This window comes from Hippocampus zosterae, chromosome 15, assembly GCF_025434085.1.
Source record: "Hippocampus zosterae strain Florida chromosome 15, ASM2543408v3, whole genome shotgun sequence".
Classification (NCBI taxonomy): Eukaryota; Metazoa; Chordata; class Actinopteri; order Syngnathiformes; family Syngnathidae; genus Hippocampus; species Hippocampus zosterae.
The window spans coordinates 5,716,584-5,738,611 of NC_067465.1; the positions used below are offsets into that span (position 1 = coordinate 5,716,584).

A 22,028-nucleotide genomic window follows, 5' to 3' on the forward strand; every position below is an offset into this window, starting at 1 on the left:
GCCGCCCATATGAAGCAAGTAACAAATTAAATAAAGGAGAGAAACAGATTTGAAACTCTCGGGTCAACCACAATCCGTGTTTGTGATCCAAATGCGGTCAATCTGATATAGTTCACCCCCCCCCCCCCAAAAAAAGGGAAACACAATAGTATCATTATTCTTTTCTGTGATCTGTTGTCCTCCGTGAGATTCCCATTTCTTTTGGTGAAATGTGCACGTTTAGGGGCATTTGGAAATGTAATTGTGCCCTATTTAAGTCTGCCTAGCAACCGTATGACTGTGGAAATGTGACGCAACCGGCGGGGAAACTGGAGCAATTCTGTAATATCACCATCAATGTGAAACTTTCTTGAGGCAAATGACATGCTGCTTTGTGTGGCACGTGATCAGTTTTAGAAGAAAGAAAAAAATGCATCGGATGTCGAGAGTATGGTGTCGTTTAGATGGTATGAAGTGCAGTGCATTCAAGGTTATTCTCAAGTCTATCTGTGACTGCAGGCAGGCAACGGTGCAGACGCTTATTCGACGTATTCATTTGTTCTGTTTGGGTTCCACAGGACAGTACATAGAAAACAACAACATGTATTTGCGTTTTAGGTTCTGCGAGTCCTCACCATGGTAACCACGATGCTCTATGACATCACACCAGGACCAGCCCAGTTTTGCATGGGAAACCAGACTGGGAAAGAGAGGACTGGAGTGAGACGAGCTTTTAAATGGTACTGACCTTTGTTTTAATTAACGTCATGATCTGTTGCCGAGTGTGCATGGACAAAGTAGTTGTGTGGTTTTTAGTTAAGAACGGATGTTTTTAGTTAAGGAGCGTTTTCACTGCACCGTTCATACGGCAGTACAGCATAGTTCCACGCGACTCCCGTATTTGCTAAAACTCTTGTTTGATGCAGTAAGGTAAAATTATTTCAACGTATCCTGTTTTTTTTTGTCCCCTGCCTGTTCTTCACTGACAATCTGCTTTAAAAAACAAACAAACCCTATGTTGGTACTGTATTTATTCAAATGGAGATGTACATATTTAATATCAATTTGCACTAACCTTTGTGGTAAACCTACTGGTGAGCAATCATGATTTTTATTTCATTTTTTTGTGATCATTTATCATCGGTCACATGTGAACAGTATTGAGAATTGTGTTTAATGCGCTAAACAATCCCATGTCTGAAGGTATGAAAGTCAGATCGCTTATTGTTTTAATCTGATTTTACGAGAAGGAAAAGGTGTATTTTTTTCTAAAAATGTTTCTGTTAAGAGTAAATAAAAACTACTTTACACACGTGAGGTTTCTCATCACTCTCATTTGCATCATTGTTCGACATCTAATTATGGCTTGAATCCTGTGTGCGTGTGCGCGTGCGTGCGTGCGTGCGCGCGCGTGTAACTCGCACCTGGCACTATAATTCACTCACTGTGCCTCCTGTGAGCACTTTCTGAAACGTTTAAATTTGGAAGCGCAGTTCTTGTTTTCGAACAGCAGAGGGCAGCAGAGTGTCGGTGCTTCTCGCGCGAATGCGCTTCTGTAATAAACGCGCAATGTGCATGACCATTGTGGTCTGTTGAGTTTGTTCGCAGCTGAGCTCATTGGAAGATGGTCGCCTTGGGGGCCAGCAGATCTCGAGGAGACTCGCTAATGAGCAAGATGATAGCTTAAGCGTGTGCCTGTGGTGTAAGCAGAGGAGGAAACCGGACCGGGACAGAAGGAGCAAAACCTTCTCGAGTTTCAACAAGCACCTGTTTATTCTCAACAAAATATCAGGTTCTCGAAGGTTTCAGAAAAATGTGCGTCATTTTAAGAGGTGCCACTGTGTGACTCGATAAAGGCGAGACATGCTGCGGGTTTACAATTATCACTTGATCCAATGCTGGATTTTTTTTTCCACACTTGACGTGTACAAGACAAGTGCGCGCGCACATTTGTACAAGCTCTCTTATCTCCGCACCACGTCTGCGCTTGTACAAGTGTGCGTTTGGTCATTGCGCGTGCTGATGTGTCAATTTTGTGAGCGCGGCGCTGGCAGATGGCTCCACAGTAAGCCACTTGACTGCTGTGTCAACACCGGCCGGGTGGTCGTGAGTTGAGATGAGCCCCACGTTGCCACTGAGCGACCTTAGCAAGACTTCTGCTTGGAATGTTAAGAAATAATTCGGAATGGAAGCTTGTAGCGGCGTAACGCTGATACAGAAACTCAAAGCTATGGGTAAATAATAGCGAATAAAGGATGAGGTCAATTTAGCCTGCTGGTTCACCGAAGTCGAAAGCTGATATGCGTGAGGTGTTTTGGTTAAGGGCCCGGATTGTGAAAGGGCGCAACGATGAGAGGGAAACGTGACCCACTGGGTCCATGAGATCAACCTTCAGGGCGTACCTACACCAAGAGAGCTTTGGGCCTTTTCGTGCTGAATGAAAGATAAAAATCCCTCATTCTTAAGAATCATTGAAAAGGTGAGAACAGATGCACTTTGAAATAAACGTTCTTGTTTTCCGTTTGAGCGACACTACCGGGTTATCGGGTTAGCTTATAGGTAACTAAGGGAATTTTTGCATCATTGTCTTTGTGACGGCAGAAAAATGGATATGTTCCAAGATCAAAAATTGAGCTGGCTTGTCTAATTTTACGACTGTCAAGTATAATTGAGGGAAAGAAATGTCCTCTTTTAACTTTATCGCTGCTCTCATTTCACTCATTTCACATAAGCTGCTTCTATAACCTCAAGTGAAGCAATAAGCCAAAAACTGTTCCGGCCTCCCCTTTCCAGGCAGAGCTTATGTGTCTTTATTCACCCTTAAAAAGGGAGGGAGATGACGCAAACGAGCAGCAGACTCTTGACAAGATCCTTTCGGCTCCATTCCGGGTGCTGCTTGACGCAGATGTATTTTATTTCCTCCTCTCCGATTCATAAAAGCTACCTATTCAGTACTATCCCCCCCCCCCCAACACCCTCCCTCCCCTTGCCTTTTTCTATGTGAGGAGGCGTGCTTGGATTGAGCGATGATAGTGAGGTTGTGGGGCAGAAGCTTGAGTCAGAGTGAGATTGAGTGGGTGTGATAGATGAGACATTTTGCAGACAACACACACCCGGGGGGGCTCTATGGCTGCCTGAGGTGCCCAAAAGCCAAAAGGAGCCTTATATAATGAAGATGCATTCACAACGTTGTCATAAGTGTTTAGATTAAAAAAAAAAAAAAACGGTGGTGATTTGCTGCGGGGGGAGCCTCCAAAGCCTTCCGAGCTCTTTTTCTATATTTTGCCCTTGGACTGCATGACTTTGGTCCTCATCATGTACGAACGGCCGCGTAAGCTGCACGCTTCTGCATAAAGCACCCATCCGTCCATCCATTTTCCACACTGCACATGAGGTTCATGATCAGAGGCATCGCTTCTCAGCTATGGGCGTAATACAGCCCACATTGACATATGTGACAACCTCCAATTCTTCTTTTCGGAGACGAATCAGGAGTGAAAAGGTCAGGACACATTGAAAAATAGCGGGTGAGGGGGGTGGGAGGGGGGGACTTTATATTTACACAGTGTTTTGCAGAGTGTGAGTCACCATTCTTACATCATGCCCGTTTATTATTACAAAAAATGGGGGGGGGGGGGGGGGGTAAAACAATGATCATTTGTATAATTATCCATATTTGAATTCTTGACATGGGTGCGCCGTTCATGTCTCCCTCCCTCTGTTCCTTGCTGTGTTCCTCGAGAATGTAAATGTTTTCAGTTTACTGGGAAAATGGCCGGTTCAATTTCGATGAAAATTCAATGTTTTCATTCACAGTCACATACTTTTTAGTTTTTGTTTTTTTTTTTGCTTCATTCCGTCTTGTTGTAAATTTCCCCAGTGTGGGACAAATAAAGGATATCTTATCTTTTCCCTCTGCAACCACGTTCTGCCCAACTGCGTTTTCCAATATCCATCATCATGCATATAACCACGGAGTGAGTATATAAAACTCCTCTGTTAAACAGAAAAATGCATATACTCTCTTCCGAATGACCAACCAAACACAAACACGGGGACGTTTTTTTTATAAAACAAGCAAACACACGGGCAAACAAACAAAATGGCCGCAGGACAAACACAAACGGCGAATAAACAGTCAGCAGGGCTGAAAAAACAAAACGGTACCTAAAAAAAAAAAAATGGTACACAAAATAGGAAGACAATAGAGGAAAGCTATGAACAATGTGCCAAGCTCCGGCATTGTCCGACAACAACGGCGCTTAGATATCAGATGATCAATCGCAGCAGTGAATGAGTTCAGGAAAATTTTGAGTATCAACAATCGCCTCGGCAGCTGAGGAAACAGACAAGCTAGCAGAATTGGCGGGCAGAAAACCAGGAGCATTTTGACATGGGATCTCAACAGTTTATTCATTTGTTTAATGGCAAATGACAACCAATAAGTATCGGAAATCATTAGCTTTAATCGTGGCTAGATTTCACATCTATTCAAGTGTTTCTCACGTCTTCTCGTGAACAGACATTCATATGTCCTGAGTTTAATGTGTCAATTGAAAAGTTTATTAAATCAGTTCATATTCAATCATAATTCGATTTTATTGTCTATTTCATAGCGCAAACTGTTGGACGTTTGGGGTTAACATGTGAGCGTAAGACCTCTGTGTCTGTTTTTCCTTTTTCGTAATGTGACCGCATTTGTTGTTAGTCGTCGATCTTTGACGTCGCAGGTTATCGTTGCGGTCGGTTCAGAAATGGACGCGTGCGTGACTGCAGTGCAACCACTGGAGGCTTGGAAGACTTTTGTCTGTTTACCACTCACACATGCAAAATTATCGCTCTTGTAGAATGCGGGGCGCTTCTGCAAATCTCCACATTCATGAAGAACGCTTCATGAAATAACCCTATTAGGATGACGGCTATCGAAATAAGTCCATTAGTGGGAAACATTCAACCGTTTGTCCTGCGTCTTCTGTTGTGAAATCTGTCACATTCATGAAACGATTTTCAAACTCAAAACGTCATTAAATGTCACCGTGGGCTGCTGAGATGCATCTTGAGATCCGTCTTCCATTTCTAATCTTTTGGCTTGCCTCCGAGCTAGACCGCGCGTTATCGTTTTTGTGCCAGAAACTCAGTTTGTCTGGAGCTGTCAATCACACCGATACGCTTCCCTTGCCTGCTTCAGTATGATCAGCTTTTAGATGTCAATTTCTGCTTTCTAAATCACTTTTGCTTTGAGACGCAACAGGAAGCTACCCACGATTGGCTCGCTTCCGTAATACAAGATAGGATAGCAAGTCATGGCTGTTCAGGGAGCAATACTTCATTTCTTTGGCACTAGGATCAAGGTCTGTTGCTGACTCTTTAGTTATTGTACGCGCGATACGCATTTTCTCTTCAAATTCGTACCTTGGCACTCAACATTTCTATTTTCACATTACATTTGCTTGGCCGTGAGAGCGGTACAGAAGTGGCTGTTTATTCCTCGTGGATGTGGCGGTGTAACATCTAATTCACGCAGCTTGAAATGACTGATTTAGGAGCTGCTCTCGTGAAACACTGTGATAAATCGCAGGGGCCCGCCCCAAAAAGGTGTTTCGACATAGCTTGCAGCAAACTCCCGTCTCAAGCCGTTTGGGGAGAAGGTGGGCTTCCTATTTTTATTGAGTCTTGACAGACTGCGACTGGCAGACGACCAATTCAGGACGGATCCCGCTTCTCACCCAAAATCAGCCGCGAGACGCTTCACTCGGCAGAACTTAATGATGAAAAGTGGTTCCGTTGTAGTGAGAAGCTTGCTTCTTGTTTGCTTCAAAATGTATTTGTTTGATTCATTGTTCTGACATCTGTCTATTTACCAAGCAGAAATGAGTCTTATTTAAGCTGCTGTCTATGAAGAGTGGAATGCAATGAAAGTTTGACTTCATGTATTTATTTTCTCATCCACACAATCAGCGCTCTCTGGTCTCACGTATTTGGTCTTGCGTCGCATAGTGTGACATCACAAACAGTCCTCAACGATCGGTGTATGTGGAGCTGTTCGGACTCAGACGCACCCTGCCCAAATCTGATATGAAACTGTGGGTTCAACCTGTCGGATTTTATTTTCTTTGGGACTGGTCAGACCAGTGTTTTTCAAACTTTTTTGAGCCAAGGCACACTTCTTTCACACCACACCACGAGCTGAAAATGTGACACCCCCCCCCCCCCCCCGCTTATTTTAACAATTAACGTGTTATATTGTTACTATAACCGTTTTTAACATTGAAGAATGACGTTATAACAGCTAAAATTGGAATCAAATGAACACAAAGAAAACCGTATTTTATCATCTTTCATTTTTATTGTTTCGCCGTCGCCCTGCATTCATGCGTCACAAATTCGCTTGTCTCTCGTCGAAACACAAGGCAATCGGCTAGCTGTTGCTGCTCCCTAGCGGTACGGGAGGGTACTACATGATTACTTTCTGGGCCAAAGACTGCACAGGCATACAAATTGGATATTTTCCCGCGGCACACGGGTTGAAAAACTCTGGGCCAGACGACCAAGGAGCCATTCCCGTTTCACACTGGTTTGGCTAAAAATCGATTTGGACTTGACAATTAGCGGACTTTTAAGACTAGACCGAGGAGCACGAAAAGGGGTGGGGGTGAGGGAGGGTGGGGGGCATTACAGGAAAGCGAACTTAAAACAAAACATGGATCATGACATACACGTAGTTCAGCTCAAGCGATAGTCACTCGGATTCTACCACCCGAAAGTGGACTTGGAAAAAGTCGCGACTTGCTCTCATTTTGAGGGAGAGAGAAGACCTCATTTGTTTGCCACACGTGTTTCAACCTGCTCTGATTGGGGTTCACTTTGGCTCCCTCTGCTGGTTGTAATGCCAAGGAACAAAGAGAGAGAGCGAGATTGGCGGAGGGAAGGGGGCAGGCGGGAGAGGAAGACAGGTAGAGTCTGAGCAGGGGCGGGGAGGGGAAGCGTAGTCGCGCCTTCTCGCCGGGACACATTAAAAGAAGGTCAACGAGAAGATGTGATGGATTGCCGATGGCCGTCTCTCCTCTCCGTCATCTAATTGCACGCGCAGAAGCAGGTGGTGTCCAGCCTACTACAAGCTTTCCCGTCTACGTCTGCACGCGCCGCGCCTTGCCATCCGCCGCCGGATTTTACGCGCCGGAGAACGAAGAAAAAGACGTCATGATCAACGAGACGCCGGGCGTCTTTTTATTGCAGCGCGTGCCGACGCCGATGTGCTCGTGTTCCCGGGACCGCATTTAAAGGCCAGATGACTTGAAGCGATCATCGCACGCGAGGTTGTAACTACGGCACTTGTTCCCTCCAAAGATCATTGTTGCAAACCATGGCTGACCAGGTAAGGCGACACCTCCTGTTTTCCACACAGCACCCAATAACCTCCCCTCGGACACGCGCGCACACAACAACATATTCGATTAGTATCAAACTATTCGTTCTTTTGCGGTTTTTTTCTTCTTTGTCTGTTTATTTTGTTTACCTGCCATTGTCTCGGTCTTGGTGTGGTAAAAAAAAAGACCGACTCACTTAAGGTTAGTGCATGTGGAAAGTATGCTTCTCCATGAATGAGTTTTTACTCTTTAGTCATTTTACGACAACTGTTTAAATGCGATAGCAAACCGTCGCTAAGAAAAAAAAATAAAAATCACCAATGCCATTTTATCCTGCATTTTGTCCCCCTCCGTAGCCTATAAAAGACTCTGCACGTCTGCCTTTTACCCAGATGCAGCTGAAGAGCAGAAGCACGAAAAACATCGGCTGGAGAATTAAATTTGCATCGCGCGCTGTTGTTTGGCCTAGTTTTCTTTCTCCAGCCTGCAGAGAGAGGCAGATTAACCCCTGACAACTGGCTCAGCCTGCGGTCAGGGTTACCTCAGCCTGCACGTATGGCTCCCCTGAGCCTGCTGACAACGGAGGCCATGCTTAATTGATTAAACCTTTCAATTAACCGAACTGACCTCGCCGAGTAAGCCTCTACATGTGTAAAAAAAAAAAAAAAAGAAAAGAAAATACTACTACTCTGCGAATACAAAGCATCGCACAATCTTCTAAATTACCGCACTGTGCCGGACTATATTGCAATGTACTGCACTAACATTGCATAACTTATATGAACATTACATGCTCCACCGTGTGCTATTATTTTATACATTTTTGTATAGCAACAGTATCTATATATTATAATTGGACATTGACGCTTTGCGATCTTTTACTGTGATATACCTGCGTCGAATACAAAATCAAAGTTCCCCCAGTTCATTAAAGCGAGTGGATTCTGTGAGGTTTGTTCCCACTTTGTAAGGCAGGTGTTAATTGAATATTGTTGTGGAGAAGTGAAGGGAATAAATATACACATTTGCTGTAATTCCGTGTCACTAAAGCACTTAACTGTGGCCTGCAGGCAAATGTGTGGGGATCTGCAAGACAAAAATTGATTTTTGTCTTCATGTCGATGAGCGTCGCCATTGCCTGACTGGCTGCGGCTCTTGCACAAGGTGCTTGTGTGTGCCGGGTGTAATTTGGAACCACATTATCATCTTTTTTAAAAAATAAATTAATTATTACAATTTTTTTAAGGACATAATGTTAGATTTTTCAATCTCTAGGCATGCACCACCCTTGTTGTTCTGTCCCGCCTTTGTCTTTTTTTCATTTTATTTTTTTTTGCGCGTCCATCAGGATTTGTTTCTTATCTTAATCTCTCCTCGCCTTATCAACCTGCTGTTGTTTAACATCGACATTCTTTCAGCAGCTCCTACAGTGTCCGACGCTACTTTGGGTCCTCACACACACACACACACAAATGCATATGATAAAATGCCATTCGTTTTTCATCTACATATCTTTTTTTTTTTAACCCATCTAGTACAGTATGTTTCTCACCACCGCACCCCCCCTGCGACGAGGAAGCACACCCCTTCCCGTCAAGCACCAGCTGCGGAGAGAAGAGGCCGTGTCCGACGACTGCGATTGGATCCCGGGATTGGAGGAACCCGCCAGCTTGCCTATCGGCGACACAACATTGCCCGGCGATGAATCGTTGGGTCAAACGCCAGCCGGCCAGTCCGCTTACCACAGTCAGGGAGGGGCACTGAAGATTGTGCTCCTGGGACAGAACGGCGTGGGCAAGTCGTCACTGGCCTTGTCGCTGGCCGGCCAGTCGGACAGATCGCTCTCCGTAGACTCCGAGACCCAAGCGTGCGGTAATGTCTCATACGTGTGTTGCTGAGTGCGTGTGAAGTACACGGCATGGCGGTTCTCCCGTCAGTTGCGTCTCCTATCGTGTTTTTGAGAGGATTTGCTCGGAAAATTGCACTTTTCGCCCGGGCGGGGGATATACGCTACAATGAGTCGCACCCCTTTAGCACTGGAAACTAACTAACGAAGCAGTGAGAAACCTTTTGTATGTCGATTCTATACAACATGTAGGGAGAGATGCGACAACCTCGATTATTCATTCATTCATTCATTCATTCATTTTCCTAACCGCTTGATCCTCACTAGGGTCGCGGGGGGTGCTGGAGCCTATCCCAGCTGTCTCCGGGCAGTAGGCGGGGGACACCCTGAATCGGTTGCCAGCCAATTGCAGGGCACACAGAGACGAACAACAACTCACACTCACACTCACACTCACACTCACACCTAGGGACAATTTTGAGTGTTCAATCAGCCTGCCATGCATGTTTTTGGAATGTGGGAGGAAACCGGAGTACCCGTAGAAAACCCACGCAGGCCCGGGGAGAACATGCAAACTCCACACAGGGAGGCCGGAGCTGGAATCGAACCCAGTACCTCTGCACTGTGAAGCCGACATGCTAACCACTGGACTACCGGGCCGCAACCTCGATTATTTAGTGCTAAATTTCCATGAAGCTAAATCCCCCCCCCCCCCACACACACCCTTCCACCTCTTCCTCCTGCTCCTGTGACCTCAATTAGTCAATAGAACTGCCTGTCAAACTGTAATGTTAATCATCAGTCCTCAATCACCCGTTTATTGAATCCCTCCGCCGCTGCCCATGAGTTGCATCTTCACTTCTGCGCAGTGCTCAGACTCGCAGCAGAAACAACAACAACAACAAAAAAATTCTCACTCTTGGCTGCTTGGTGACTTTTGTGATTGCTCACTGGACAGATGTCGGCTTCATCTGTGCAGACCGTTTATTGCGTATTGGCAAAATGTGCGTTGGGCTGCTTCGCCCTCCTCTGAGCATCCAACCCCCCTCCCAAAAAAACTGTACAGGACTTAATTGGCACGTTGCGATGATCGCGGTGCCACGATATCAGTTTCATCAGTGGATGCATACTTTTTTTTTTTGCAATCAAAACATGGTCCGGCGGACCGGTAGTCCAGTGGTTAGCACATCGGCTTCACAGTGCAGAGGTACTGGGTTCGATTCCAGTTCCGGCCTCCCTGTGTGGAGTTTGCATGTTCTCCCCGGGCCTGCGTGGGTTTTCTCCGGGTGCTCCGGTTTACTCCCACATTCCAAAAACATGCATGGCAGGCTGATTAAACACTCTAAATTGTCCCTAGGTGTGAGTGTGAGCATGGATGGTTGTTCGTCTCTGTGTGCCCTGTGATTGGCTGGCAACCGATTCAGGGTGTCCCCCGCCTACTGCCCGGAGACAGCTGGGATAGGCTCCAGCACCCCCCGCGACCCTAGTGAGGATCAAGCGGTTCGGAAGATGAATGAATGAATGAATCAAAACATGGTCCGATCAAGTGATTGGCAGTGCAAGACGGGCTCAGGCTATGTGCGGCTAAAATAAGTGAGTCATTGATCGGAAGCTTTTCCGGTCTTTGCGGTGGCTTTGGGCTTTAATGTAATATTTTTAAACGTGTAATCATTCGTGGAAGCTCGTAGTTTGCTCGATAACGGGCGTCGTAGCCTTGGTGCAGAAATAAAAGCAAATTACACAACAGTCAGAGCTGAAACGGGAAAAGAAAGTGACTGACTGGCAAAGGATCGCCCACTAGCCTAACCGGTCGCAGGCTAAATATTATTTCACACGTTTGAAAAAAAAAATCTGATGGCACGCACCCTCCACACGCATTCACACCATCACCACACTCGCTGGCTGCCAAATGTAGAAAATTTCGACAACTTTGATTGGCATTTTCTGAAATGTTAATGTAGCCTGAAAAATGTTTTTGGGAGAGCAGATGAGACAGTTGACATTTGATTCCGGTTCAGGTGTCTTTCCTCTTTGTTTTTGCCGCATCTAATTTCTATACCGACGTCTCACGCGATGAATATTCACTGTGCCCGTTTGACTACTTGCTTGCAGGCGAGGGCTACGAGTGCACGGTCACGATTGATGACGAGGACAGCAAAATCGTCGTTTTTGACAATTGGAAACAGGTGAGTGATCGTTTTTTCGGCTTCCCGTTGTCAGTCGCGAGTCGCGGCGCCTCACAACACTTAGTCCTTGCCCCCTTTGGCCTCGCTAACTGGACTTTGTGGTTCCTTGTTTAGCAGGGACAGCGGTATTAAATAAACAGCAGCATAAAAGGGTGGGAAAGGTTAGCCTTTAGGTTTAGGGGGTGTGGTTTAGCGTCTTCTTTCACGCGCACCCTCCCCCCCCTTTTAACGTCTGCCTTTTTTCTCTGTAAGCAGCTTGTCGGCACAGCATCAGTCAGCCGAGCCGAGCGCTCATCCAAGTCACACGACAACATTGAGAAATTTAGGACTCGGTGGTGAGATAAGGTGCTTCGCATTATTAGCCCCTCCCACCCCGGCCATTTGGAAGCAAACTGAAGACTTAAGTGTGCCTTATGGTCTTGAAAATATGATAGCTAGAATGCAAACCGTACAAAAGATGTGGAAGAATTTGATGCGTGTGATATATTTTTTGACAGCATGATGTAATCACTGCCTATTTATTTAATTGGAAAGGACTTAAGTCTGGATTTAACCTAGTCCAGCTGTCCACCGTGGCCCTCAGGGGTTCCCACCTCGAGTTGAAATGATTCACGCTCATCTTTGAGAACTCAAGTGAGAGCGCGCCGGCTTGGCCTTGGAGCGTCGCCTCCTTCTCTCTCTAATTGTTTTGACGTTTCCTTCTTGTTGTGGCCGTCCCATCCGAGTCGAGCGATTCCCCTCACGCGGCCTTGCAGCTTCGCGCCGCTATCATTTTTCTGCTCTCAACTCTTCCTGGAGCATTGATCGCGTCGCTTATTCCGTGCGTGTTGAGGTGAGGCGAGGGGATGAAGGCTTGGAGCCTGCGCAGGAGCGGGCCAGCAGAAGGCCAGAGCCGTCATCAGTTGGGGAGGGAGAGGGGTGGGGGCAAAGGACCGAATGGTAATCCACCAGTGCATGCTCATATGTCCTTCGTTTGTTTTGGATGAACAGCATGTACGCGTATAATCCCAAATCCCAAACCGAGGGCCGTGTGCAGGCGGATTCTCCACCGCTGCACGACATATGACGTGGCCTTGCCCCACGCCCCCCCCCCCCCAAAAAAACTTGGAAACCTATTAACACCTTTAACAAAAAACTGTTGAAATGAACCAGACTTATACAAACAAGACCTAAACTGCTTTTTTGACCAACTTTAGCGCGTTTCAAAAAGTGGAAGCAGCCTTTTCAAGTGGCCCTTTCATCATTCCATTTTTCTGTATGCGGCCCTCAAACGAAAAAGTCCGGACATTTTTTCCCGGGCCAATGTGAGCAGCACCTTTTCTTGCCATGCAAACTGTGAAGAGAGCTTCTGGCAAGCTGTTAGAACCCCCCTACCCACCCCCCCGTGCGATTGTTCCTTCAAGTGCTTTCTTGGATTGCACTGATTGACACACGAAAAGGCCATCAACGCAGCGAAACGCTTCACAGCGCTGTGTCGACACCGCGTGTTAGAAAGACATCGGCGCACGCGAGAACGGGGGCGGACCAGACGCCCTGCATCTTTGATATTGAAAATAGAAACCCTGGGGCCTGGTCTTGACCCAGCCGGCCGATAATGTCTGTCGCGTGGTGATGAATTTGACTTATGTGATGTCGTTCGCTAAAAGAGAACATTAGCAGTCAATTATGTAAAGGACCATGAGAGAAATTGAGGTCGCCGAAGACCAGAAGGGTCCTTGCCCGCATGTGTCCTACATCGGGCTCTCATTTCCGCTTCACGTCGTCCTGGATGTATTCCCGTATCGGACGTCCTCTGTTTTGATGTGATGGATTCAGATACCAATACTGCCTCACGCCAAGCGAAAGGTAAAGCCCGAGAAATGCACGGCAGTGATGCTGATTTGCAGCAAAGGGTGAGAAGAGCGGAAAACAAATGCTCGTCCCTTACGGGGTAGAATGTGCAGCGTGTTGAAGACAGTCACGGTGGGTCCGGGGGGAGGGACTGAATTTGGAGGGAGTTCATTGCCGCTTGAGTACATTTGTGTTTGTTTTACCACTCAAGGCCTGGACGAATTGTGCATTTTAAATGTCGAGGGAGCTTTGGCGATGAGCTTCTTTTTGAGGAGGTTTTGTATCTTCCAGCCTTGACTGACTTGTTCTGAACTAAAATCCACCCTTGTCGGTTCCTCGCCCTCATCCCCTGAAATGGTTACACCTCATCACTTCAAATATTTCCACTATTCCCATTTTTCTCTTCGCGGCCAAACGCTCAGACTTTGGTCGACATTTAGAAACACGCTTGCTAGTTCAATACCGAAGGCCGAAACTCGTCCGCCGGTGTGAATATGAGTCTGAATCGTCGTTCGTATATATAAATGCACCGCGAACGAGTGCCGCCCAAGAAAGCGGGATAGGCTCCGGCTCACCCGTGACCCCGAATGAAATGGAAAACTCGTAAATGGAATTGAAATCCCCTTGGATCTCTTCCAACAATGAAAACGAAGGTCAGTCAGCATTTTTGATGGTGGTGGGGATTTACGAATAAGCGCAGGCAGATGGAGGGGGGGCAGGTGATGAGTCAGTGCCGGCCAGATGGCCTCGAGTAGTCTCCTCCCTCGGAGGGGTAGGGGGGGGGGCGTTTTCTCTGCAGCAGTAAACAAGGCAGAGAAAAAGAAGGAGATATGAACTCAGCATTCTTCGACTTGTCACCCTATGACGAGATCTCAGCCGTGTGGAGAGAGCAAGCGCTTCATTTGCATTTCCACACAATCGGGGTTGTCCTCACTCCCGATCTCACTTTTGCCATTTTCCTCCCCCGTAGTCTTATGGAGCATCTTTCACGACTTTGCTTATTTGATTTCCCTGTGAATGACTCGGTGACATGCAGAGAGATCCCAAAGGCAGCAAGTGCAAAAGTGGTTCGAAGCCACATCGTCAGCGTCCCGCTTTGCATGTTGGACGTACGCATCGGAGCTTCGGTCTCCATGTAAAAACCTTCAAGATGATTGACTTGTTGCGTCAGTCGTGGGCATCGGTTTCAGTTGTGCATAGTATAGACGGGGAATGGTATGAAGCGCACACACGGGGGAAACTGCCACCTCTAAAAATAGCGGAATCATAGTTGGTCTCAAGGAGGAGTTGCACGTCGTGCAATTGATGTCTGATAAGTGAGTCATTGTCCTCAATTCAAGTTCGCGTTTGGCTGGTGGGTGCTTGTGACTAGGGGACGGATCGCTTGATTGTTTCCAAGAAAAGAAAGAAAGCCTGTTATTTGTCCCGAATGGGAAACGAAATGATTCCCACGCATTTGACAGTCCCCCTTTGAAGCAGCAATCAGAAGAGCGTCCTCCTTCGAGTTTAGAAAAATGGAAACATTGGAGTAACCTCGAGTTTCAAGAGGCGGCCTTTTTTTCCCCCACACTGACATCATTGATGCTGCTCGCCTTGACATCTGTCTGAATATCAGAATATGAAGATATTTTTGGGGGTAAGGGGGGGGGGTTTAAAAAATAGTCGGATTATATGTACTAGAATATTAACAGAGTTGAGCTCAATCCTTCTGAATGTTTCTTTTCGACACCCGCAGCAGAAATTGAGCAATTCTCCGAACCATTTTCCACTGCTTAGAACAGATTGTCCTGTCTGACTTCCAATGTGAGCCTTCCATGACGACAACATTTATCTTTGCGCTGGAAGCCCACAACTATTTCTGCACAAGATCAACAACACAAATGAAAAAGAAAGAGGCCATTTTGGGGGATTGTCCATCATAACAACATCATCACTCTGTCTAGCTAGCCAGCATTGGGGCAAAGCAAATAACCACAAAAGTCCTAAAAGTTGTTTTCGATAAAAAACGCCTGACTATACACGGTCGTTTTTTTCGGCTAAAAATGCCTTACTATACATGGTGTTTTTTTTTTCGGGTAAAAACGCCTTACTATCCATGGTGTTTTTTTTCGGCTAAAAACGCCTTACTATACACGTCGTTTTTTTCGGCTAAAAATGCCTTACTATACATGGTGGTTTTTTCGGGTAAAAACGCCTTACTATACACGGTCGTTTTTTTCGGCTAAAAATGCCTTACTATACATGGTGGGTTTTTTTCGGGTAAAAACGCCTTACTATCCATGGTGTTTTTTTTTCGGCTAAAAACGCCTTACTATACACGTCGTTTTTTTCGGCTAAAAATGCCCTACTATACATGGTGGTTTTTTCGGGTAAAAACGCCTTACTATCCATGGTCGTTTTTTCGGGTAAAAATGCCTTACTATACATGGTGGTTTTTTTCGGGTAAAAATGCCTTACTATACATGGTGGTTTTTTTCGGGTAAAAACGCCTTACTATACATGGTCGTTTTTTCGGCTAAAAATGCCTTACTATACATGGTGGGGGGGTTTTCGGGTAAAAACGCCTTACTATACGTGGTCGTTTTTTCGGCTAAAAACGCCTTACTATACGTGGTCGTTTTTTCGGCTAAAAACGCCTTATTATCCATGGTCGTTTTTTTCGGCTAAAAATGCCTTACTATACATGGTGTTTTTTTTCGGCTAAATGCCTTACTATACATGGCTAAAAATGCCTTTCTATACATGGTCGTTTTTTTCGGCTAAAAACGCCTGTCTATACATGGTCGTTTTTTTTCCCGATAAAAAACGCATTACTTACCATGGTCGTTTTTGCGCTTACACTTATAATCCCAAGAGGGAGAGTTTAGTCTCGACTCTGTTTCCCCCCACATAAACCAAATATGTGGACAAAAAAAAAAATAGCCGTCGTGTGATCCACCCTATCATGTGTCGTGCTTGTTATGGTGTATGCATTGGTGTTTGTTTTTTTTTTCCTTCCTGTCTGTGAGCTGGTTCTGCACGGGGGAGTCATGGATGACAGATGGCGTTCTCTTGGTGAACAGAGCGAAGCGGTTTTATTAAAAGAAAGGAAAAAAATGCCAAAGGTTGGCACTGACCTGAGTTACTCTGCCCATGATTGCATTTACTCGCTTTCCGATGCAGAACTCCATTGGGGAGACGGAGGGGGGGGGGGGGGGGATGCACAGCGATTCATCTCTGTGTCGTTCCCTTTGCTGAGCTTGTTTTCATTCTTCTTCCTTCTTCATTGAGATCATGACAGAGGGCTGGCGTCCCCCCCCCCCCCCTCCTGTTTGCTCCTCGTTTCCTTTCTTGTGCTCCAGCAAACAGATCACCAAGACACTCCCCACAAATATCCTGCTCCGAGGTCTGATCTGATACTCCTGGGCCATTTGGGAGATGGTGAATTTTTCAGGCGACTCGAGCTCCCTGAGGGCAATCGTTTACCTTGGGGACGATGGATGTAGGGCAAGGGCAGTTACGCGCTCACACACAAACAGCACACACAGTCAAGATGCGGTCCAAAGCAAAGCGCTCAAAAGGAGATTCCATTTTCACCGCCAAGGATGAGACATTTGTTTGGATGAATTGGATTTATAGAAGTAAAAAGATGAGATTCGATATAATTTTTATTCCCATTTTGATTTTCCCAATTTGTAGGACAATTCCGTGATTTGTACATGTGGTCGCCCTGAACGAAGGGCAGCGTGGTAATGGTTAGCATGTCTACTTCCTTCCGCCTATCTTTCTTCCAATTTTCAAGATGTGTGTGTGTGTGTCTGTGAATAGTGATTTGTCTCCATGAACATTGTAGTCGTCTGGAGACCAGTCCCGAGTTGCCTGTGTAAACCCCCAAGTCAGCTGGGTTACGCTCCAGCTCACCCGTCATCCTAATGAGGACAAGTCAGGAAAACAGATGGCCGGATGGGTCTGGAAGGTGTAAGATTTGTTGCTGACCCAAATAAGGATTGCTTAGCTTTGGCCAACATCGGCATTTCCAGTCAAGAATTCATCTGCTCTCTTTGTAGCATTCATTCATTGGCCTCTTTTTTTGATTTATTAAGGTCATTTAAAAACAGCATTTTTCCCAATGGCATTTTTAACGCAGATCGAGGAGCCACTTTGTTTGAGGAGGAATCAAGTCAGTTGTGTTCACACCCACAACGGCGCAAAACGTATGATTGTAACTGCGGCCTCCACACAGTGAGACTCCACCTCATGTTTGACTTGCACCGTGCATTAAAAAAAAAAATCGTCATTATGGATGTGGTGCATTGTGCTTGTCATTTGGAGGAAATAGTTTGCTCTTCACTCAAGATGACCAGCTTTACTTGAAGAGCAGTATCCACCCACGTGACAGTTTTGTCCTTGTCATGCGATGGAAGCCTCTTATTTTAAAATCTGTTCTGATGTATTTGATGATATAAAAATCTGTATATTTGCATACCCCCACTTGGAGTGATGGCCCCTTGGCGTTGCCGCTCCAAGACACCAACACTAACATGAGCCATTTTATGAAGGCGGCCCACTGATCTACGTCGACATACAGTAGCTGATCGATTCGGGGCCAGAAAACAAGAAAAATGGCCCTGAGCAAGCACAGGTTGCTCTTTCTGCTCCAACCACTCTGGCTAATTGAACCTCTGTGACAGGAAAACACGGCGGCATGTTAGCGTTCACTGCTAAAAGGGTCAAGCGAATCAAAATGGAGCGTGACATGCATGGAAACAAGTTGAGCATATCGTAAGACAGCTATATAAACTTCAGCGCCACCCACCACCTTTCGGTGACCGAGTTCTAACGGAGCAAGGACACATTTCCACTTCGATTGATTGCTTTGGCGAGATTTTCTACCGACCGTCTTAGCCAAGTAATATTCTGCCCATATCCATCTGCCACAGCTTCCTGCCTTTTTACGTGTGTCGTGCTCATCTTTCCTGCTGCTGTGCGTTTTCACAGGACCTGTGCACTCTGCGGTGCGACGTGTGCATCCTGGTCTTCTCCGTGACTGACAGGCGAAGTTTCCATCGCACCGCGCAGCTCCGCCTACTCCTCAGGGAGTCCCAACCTCACACGCCAATCATCCTCGTGGGCAACAAGAGCGACCTTGTTCGCTCTCGTGAAATCAGCACCGAGGGTAGGTACGGCCGATGGAAACGCTCGCGTCCACATGCACACAAACTGCATCACCCCCAGCCCTCCCACGAAAAGCCATTATCCAGCCATGGTCGAGTGTGCTATCTCGCCTCGGCCAGGCGGCTCACGCTTTGTCGTTTTTTTTCTCTACGTATAGCACATGTTTTGTTTGTTTTTATTTTGTTACAGCAGATACTGGTATTCTAGGAGGCTAGATAGAACATGGATCTTTGGATTTCCTAAATCAACAACATATGCACAAAACTACTGCTGCAAACTGAGTGTTATACGTATCGATGGATGTGCATACATACTGTATCGATAGATAAGTAGATTTACACACACACACACACACACGACTCCATACCAGAGCACATACAGGCTAATATTGTTTTACTTAAATTAAAGGAAACCTACAATGTCACTCGTTGTCACTAAAAAAAGAGCTCATTTTTTTTTTCCTCCCTGGACCCCCCCCCCCCCCCCCCCCCGCACCTTACCACAGCTAAAGGCAGAAACACAATTGCCCCCGCTCTTTCCTATCTGTCTTTGTCTCCGTTTCCGTCTAACACAATTACCGCCTCCCCGTGGTCAAAATGAAATGATGCTATCCAGTGTGCATCGGAGATGTCCTTAATGGATGGATCTCTCGTTTTAAATAGAGACAATAAAGAAGTCTGATGGTTACAGATTCCATCTCTCAGTAATTTTTATTTCATCTCTTGTCTTTAACACTTGGAGTCACCAGAGTGGCATGCGATTGTAATTCTTTTCGGGAAAACCAAGTGTCCATTTAATATCTGCCTGGCCCCATATAAAGTCTTATTATGCCGTGTCCAATAGGCGTAACGTGGCTCGGAGGAAATTCCACATCTTCGAGATTGATGATTGTCAAGGAAATGAAGTGATCATAAAAAAAAATGAAAAATTAAAAAAAGATTTGTGAACCACATTAATGAGCTCCATGAGTAGCCTGTAATCCTTTGCAGAGGTCTTTTTTTTCCCCTCAAACGGAAAAAAAAGTCGTGAATTTTGACTAGGATGTGTTTATAATATTTAAATGCGCCTGACACTTTGTGCAAAATATCCACGAGAAATCACCACCCCTCTTTTTGCATCAGAGGCCCAATCCAGCGCCATGATGTTCGACTGCCACTACCTGGAGCTCTCGGCCTCACTGGAACACGGCACCAACGAGCTGCTGGAGGCGGCCGTCCGGGCCGCCAGGGGCGACTGCGTCGGACCCGCCTGGGAGGACGGCGATCCCGCTTCGGGCCGCCGGGAAAGCTTGACCAGTCGGGCCAAGCGGTTTCTGGCGGGCCTCGTGCCGCGCTCTTACGGGCGAGAGCGTGACAGAGGACGCTATCGGGAGATGAGCCGCCACCGGGGCAGCAAGATCTTTCGCCAGAAGTCTCGCTCCTGCCACGACCTCAGCGCACTGTGACAAGACAGACGAGGAGAGCGGCTCAAGACACACTTCAACACGTTTATATATGTACACGCACACACACGCACGCACAGCAGTCATGCCGGAGGGGGAGGTGTGAAATGTGAACTGGAAGAAGATACACAGGAGCAGGAACGACAGGGAGATAGAAAAGACGCAAATGGCTGCACGTGCTCTCTCAGGCTGAAGCTTTGTGGCCCCGCGTGCTGAAGGGGGGTGGGGGGGGGGGGGGGTACAAAAGAGTACGTAGCCGGCTGGATCGATTTCACGTAACCTTGAACTTTCGCACACAAAACCCCCGAATCAGAAAAGGGAACACGGTGGAATGAGTTCAGATCCAAACAATAACAACCGTCGGGATTCATTTTGACCTCAAGAAAAATAGCACATTTCGTTTTTCACCTCAGGAGTGGACATTTTGAAGCCGATATTTTCTCTTTTGTTTTTTTTTTAAATTCAGTTGACTGGATCTCTTTCAGAGCGCGACCGTGTATTTGTTTGCAAATAATCAGGGATTGAAGACGAGTGGTGAAGTACCTCCGGCGTGATGACTTTTTGTTCTTTTCTTGAGGAGTGCAGCCACAGTCTTTGTTGTTTTTAATACGCGGCACTTCTCCTCTCCCGACCTTTTTCGATCTGATGAAGGATGGAACTAAATCAACCACTGCCACATCCCACCTGCTCTTTCTACCTGTTGGGAGATGCCAATGGAAGAACACGAAAAGGACATATGGGAGGAAGAATGGGGAGGGGGGGGGGTCACAAAGAGACACACTCAAGTAGCACACACCGACGATGCAGACTGATTAGCGAGCTCACGTCAACGTTTTGTGAATCTTGTTATAGAGCATGCCCAGTAGACGGCCGGCCCTGGAGGTTGATGGGTTGGACTGGACCTCGCTGGCCAATAGGGTAACGCACAATCTAGCTAGTAAAACTATCGCAAAAGCAAGACCCTTTATTTCACCTCCTTAGCCGTTGATGCATTTTTTTCCCCCCGCCCCTCTCGACATCCTCTCTTTCTCTTCCTGAGTGTTTATCTCTCATGGTTGCCCAAGCCATATGATTGCTGATTGCATCATAAGCAAATCAGCACCGAGAACCCTTTACTGCAACAAGCGGAGTCAAGAAGGCTTTTCGGGAAGGAATAATAGTGAGCTTTGGGGTCAAAGGTCACTCGGAACATTTAGCTCGATCACAGAAAAGAAGAAAAAAAAAAAAGAACAGATCCGAACTCCCTGTCGACGTTTCATTTCTGTCATGTTTCTCGCTCCATCCGCTGGCATTATTGTGATGTCTGCTCAGGCTGAACACTGTGGGGAGGGGGGCAGCGTCGCAGGTGAGCAGACGAGGACGTTCTGGAAATGAGAACTCACACTCGACTAAGCACTCACATGGCTTTCCACTGAATAAACTTTGCTTTGACGTCCCAGTGTTGCTCTTGTTTTCTCCTTTGCGACGCTCTCATCACATCTACTCCGCTCGATTCTCCAGCGGTGAACTTTGTCGGACCCCACGGATGGAAATTCACATCCAGCATGGGTTTCAGAACACAAAAAGAGAAATCCTTTCACATCGACCGCAGAGGAGCCGTCTTCTGCGGGCCAAAGCTTAGAAGAAGCGATCTCATTCCTGTGCAGATTCAAAGATATTGCACTTAATGGATGGTTTGGAGCAACTGGAGGCTCGGGAGTCCAACTTGGAATCAGGGACACATTGTCACTGCACTGCTAATCGTAATCTACCGAGAAGGACTTTGCGATTGGATTTAAAACAAAGTACACAGTAAAGGCAGTCGCAAAAAGGTACACTTGAGCTCACTGTAACTCGACCTTGATACCTATAAGGTATTGGGACACTTAAAAAAAAAATTAAATCCCTCCTGCAACCTAGCAGGTCAGAAGTCTGAATAGCAAAAGCTCGGTTTCAATTACTATCGAGGGGATCCACGAGAACACCCTTGAGAGGAAGAAAAACTGGCAAAGAGACGGGGACTTTGAAAAGAGAGAGAAAAGAGGTTAGCGAAATGCTATGAGGAGTAACGGTTGCTTGGATACGGTTGTCTAGGCGACCGCGAGTCCCGAAGTCCGTTGGAATCTGGAGTCTTCTCTATACGTATTCACGTTGACCTTCTTCTGTTTAACTGGTTTGATGATGAGGGGAGAAGGAGAAAGAAGACCGGATGTGTGTGTGTGTGTGTGTTTTTTAAGGTTGGATTT

The 22,028-nt window shown here is 46.4% G+C and overlaps 3 protein-coding genes across 14 annotated transcripts in view; 2 read left to right on the plus strand and 1 right to left on the minus strand.

Moving 5' to 3' along the window:
- Positions 1-1,291, plus strand: part of carmil3 (capping protein regulator and myosin 1 linker 3) — a 49,375-nt gene extending 48,084 nt beyond the window's left edge. For all 11 annotated transcript variants that reach the window (XM_052088744.1, XM_052088745.1, XM_052088741.1 and 8 more), the window contains one exon: positions 598-1,291. In XM_052088744.1, coding sequence (XP_051944704.1) covers positions 598-622 — 25 coding nt within the window. In that variant the 3' untranslated portion in view covers positions 623-1,291. The remainder of the gene's footprint in view (positions 1-597) is intronic.
- dad1 (defender against cell death 1) overlaps positions 1-22,028 on the minus strand; it is a 120,358-nt gene that overhangs the window by 90,549 nt on the left and 7,781 nt on the right. The gene's annotated exons all lie outside the window — the stretch shown is intronic.
- rem2 (RAS (RAD and GEM)-like GTP binding 2) lies at positions 598-21,685 on the plus strand. Of its 2 annotated transcripts, none has more exons than XM_052088787.1 (5): positions 598-719; positions 8,882-9,218; positions 11,305-11,378; positions 18,186-18,363; positions 19,484-21,685. In XM_052088787.1, the coding sequence occupies exons 1-5, from the start codon at positions 717-719 to the stop codon at positions 19,804-19,806; spliced, it is 915 nt and encodes a 304-aa protein (XP_051944747.1). In that variant the 5' UTR covers positions 598-716; the 3' UTR covers positions 19,807-21,685. The 2 variants fall into 2 exon arrangements, with proteins under 2 accessions (XP_051944747.1, XP_051944746.1); XM_052088786.1 differs by lacking the exon at positions 598-719 and adding an exon at positions 6,908-7,354.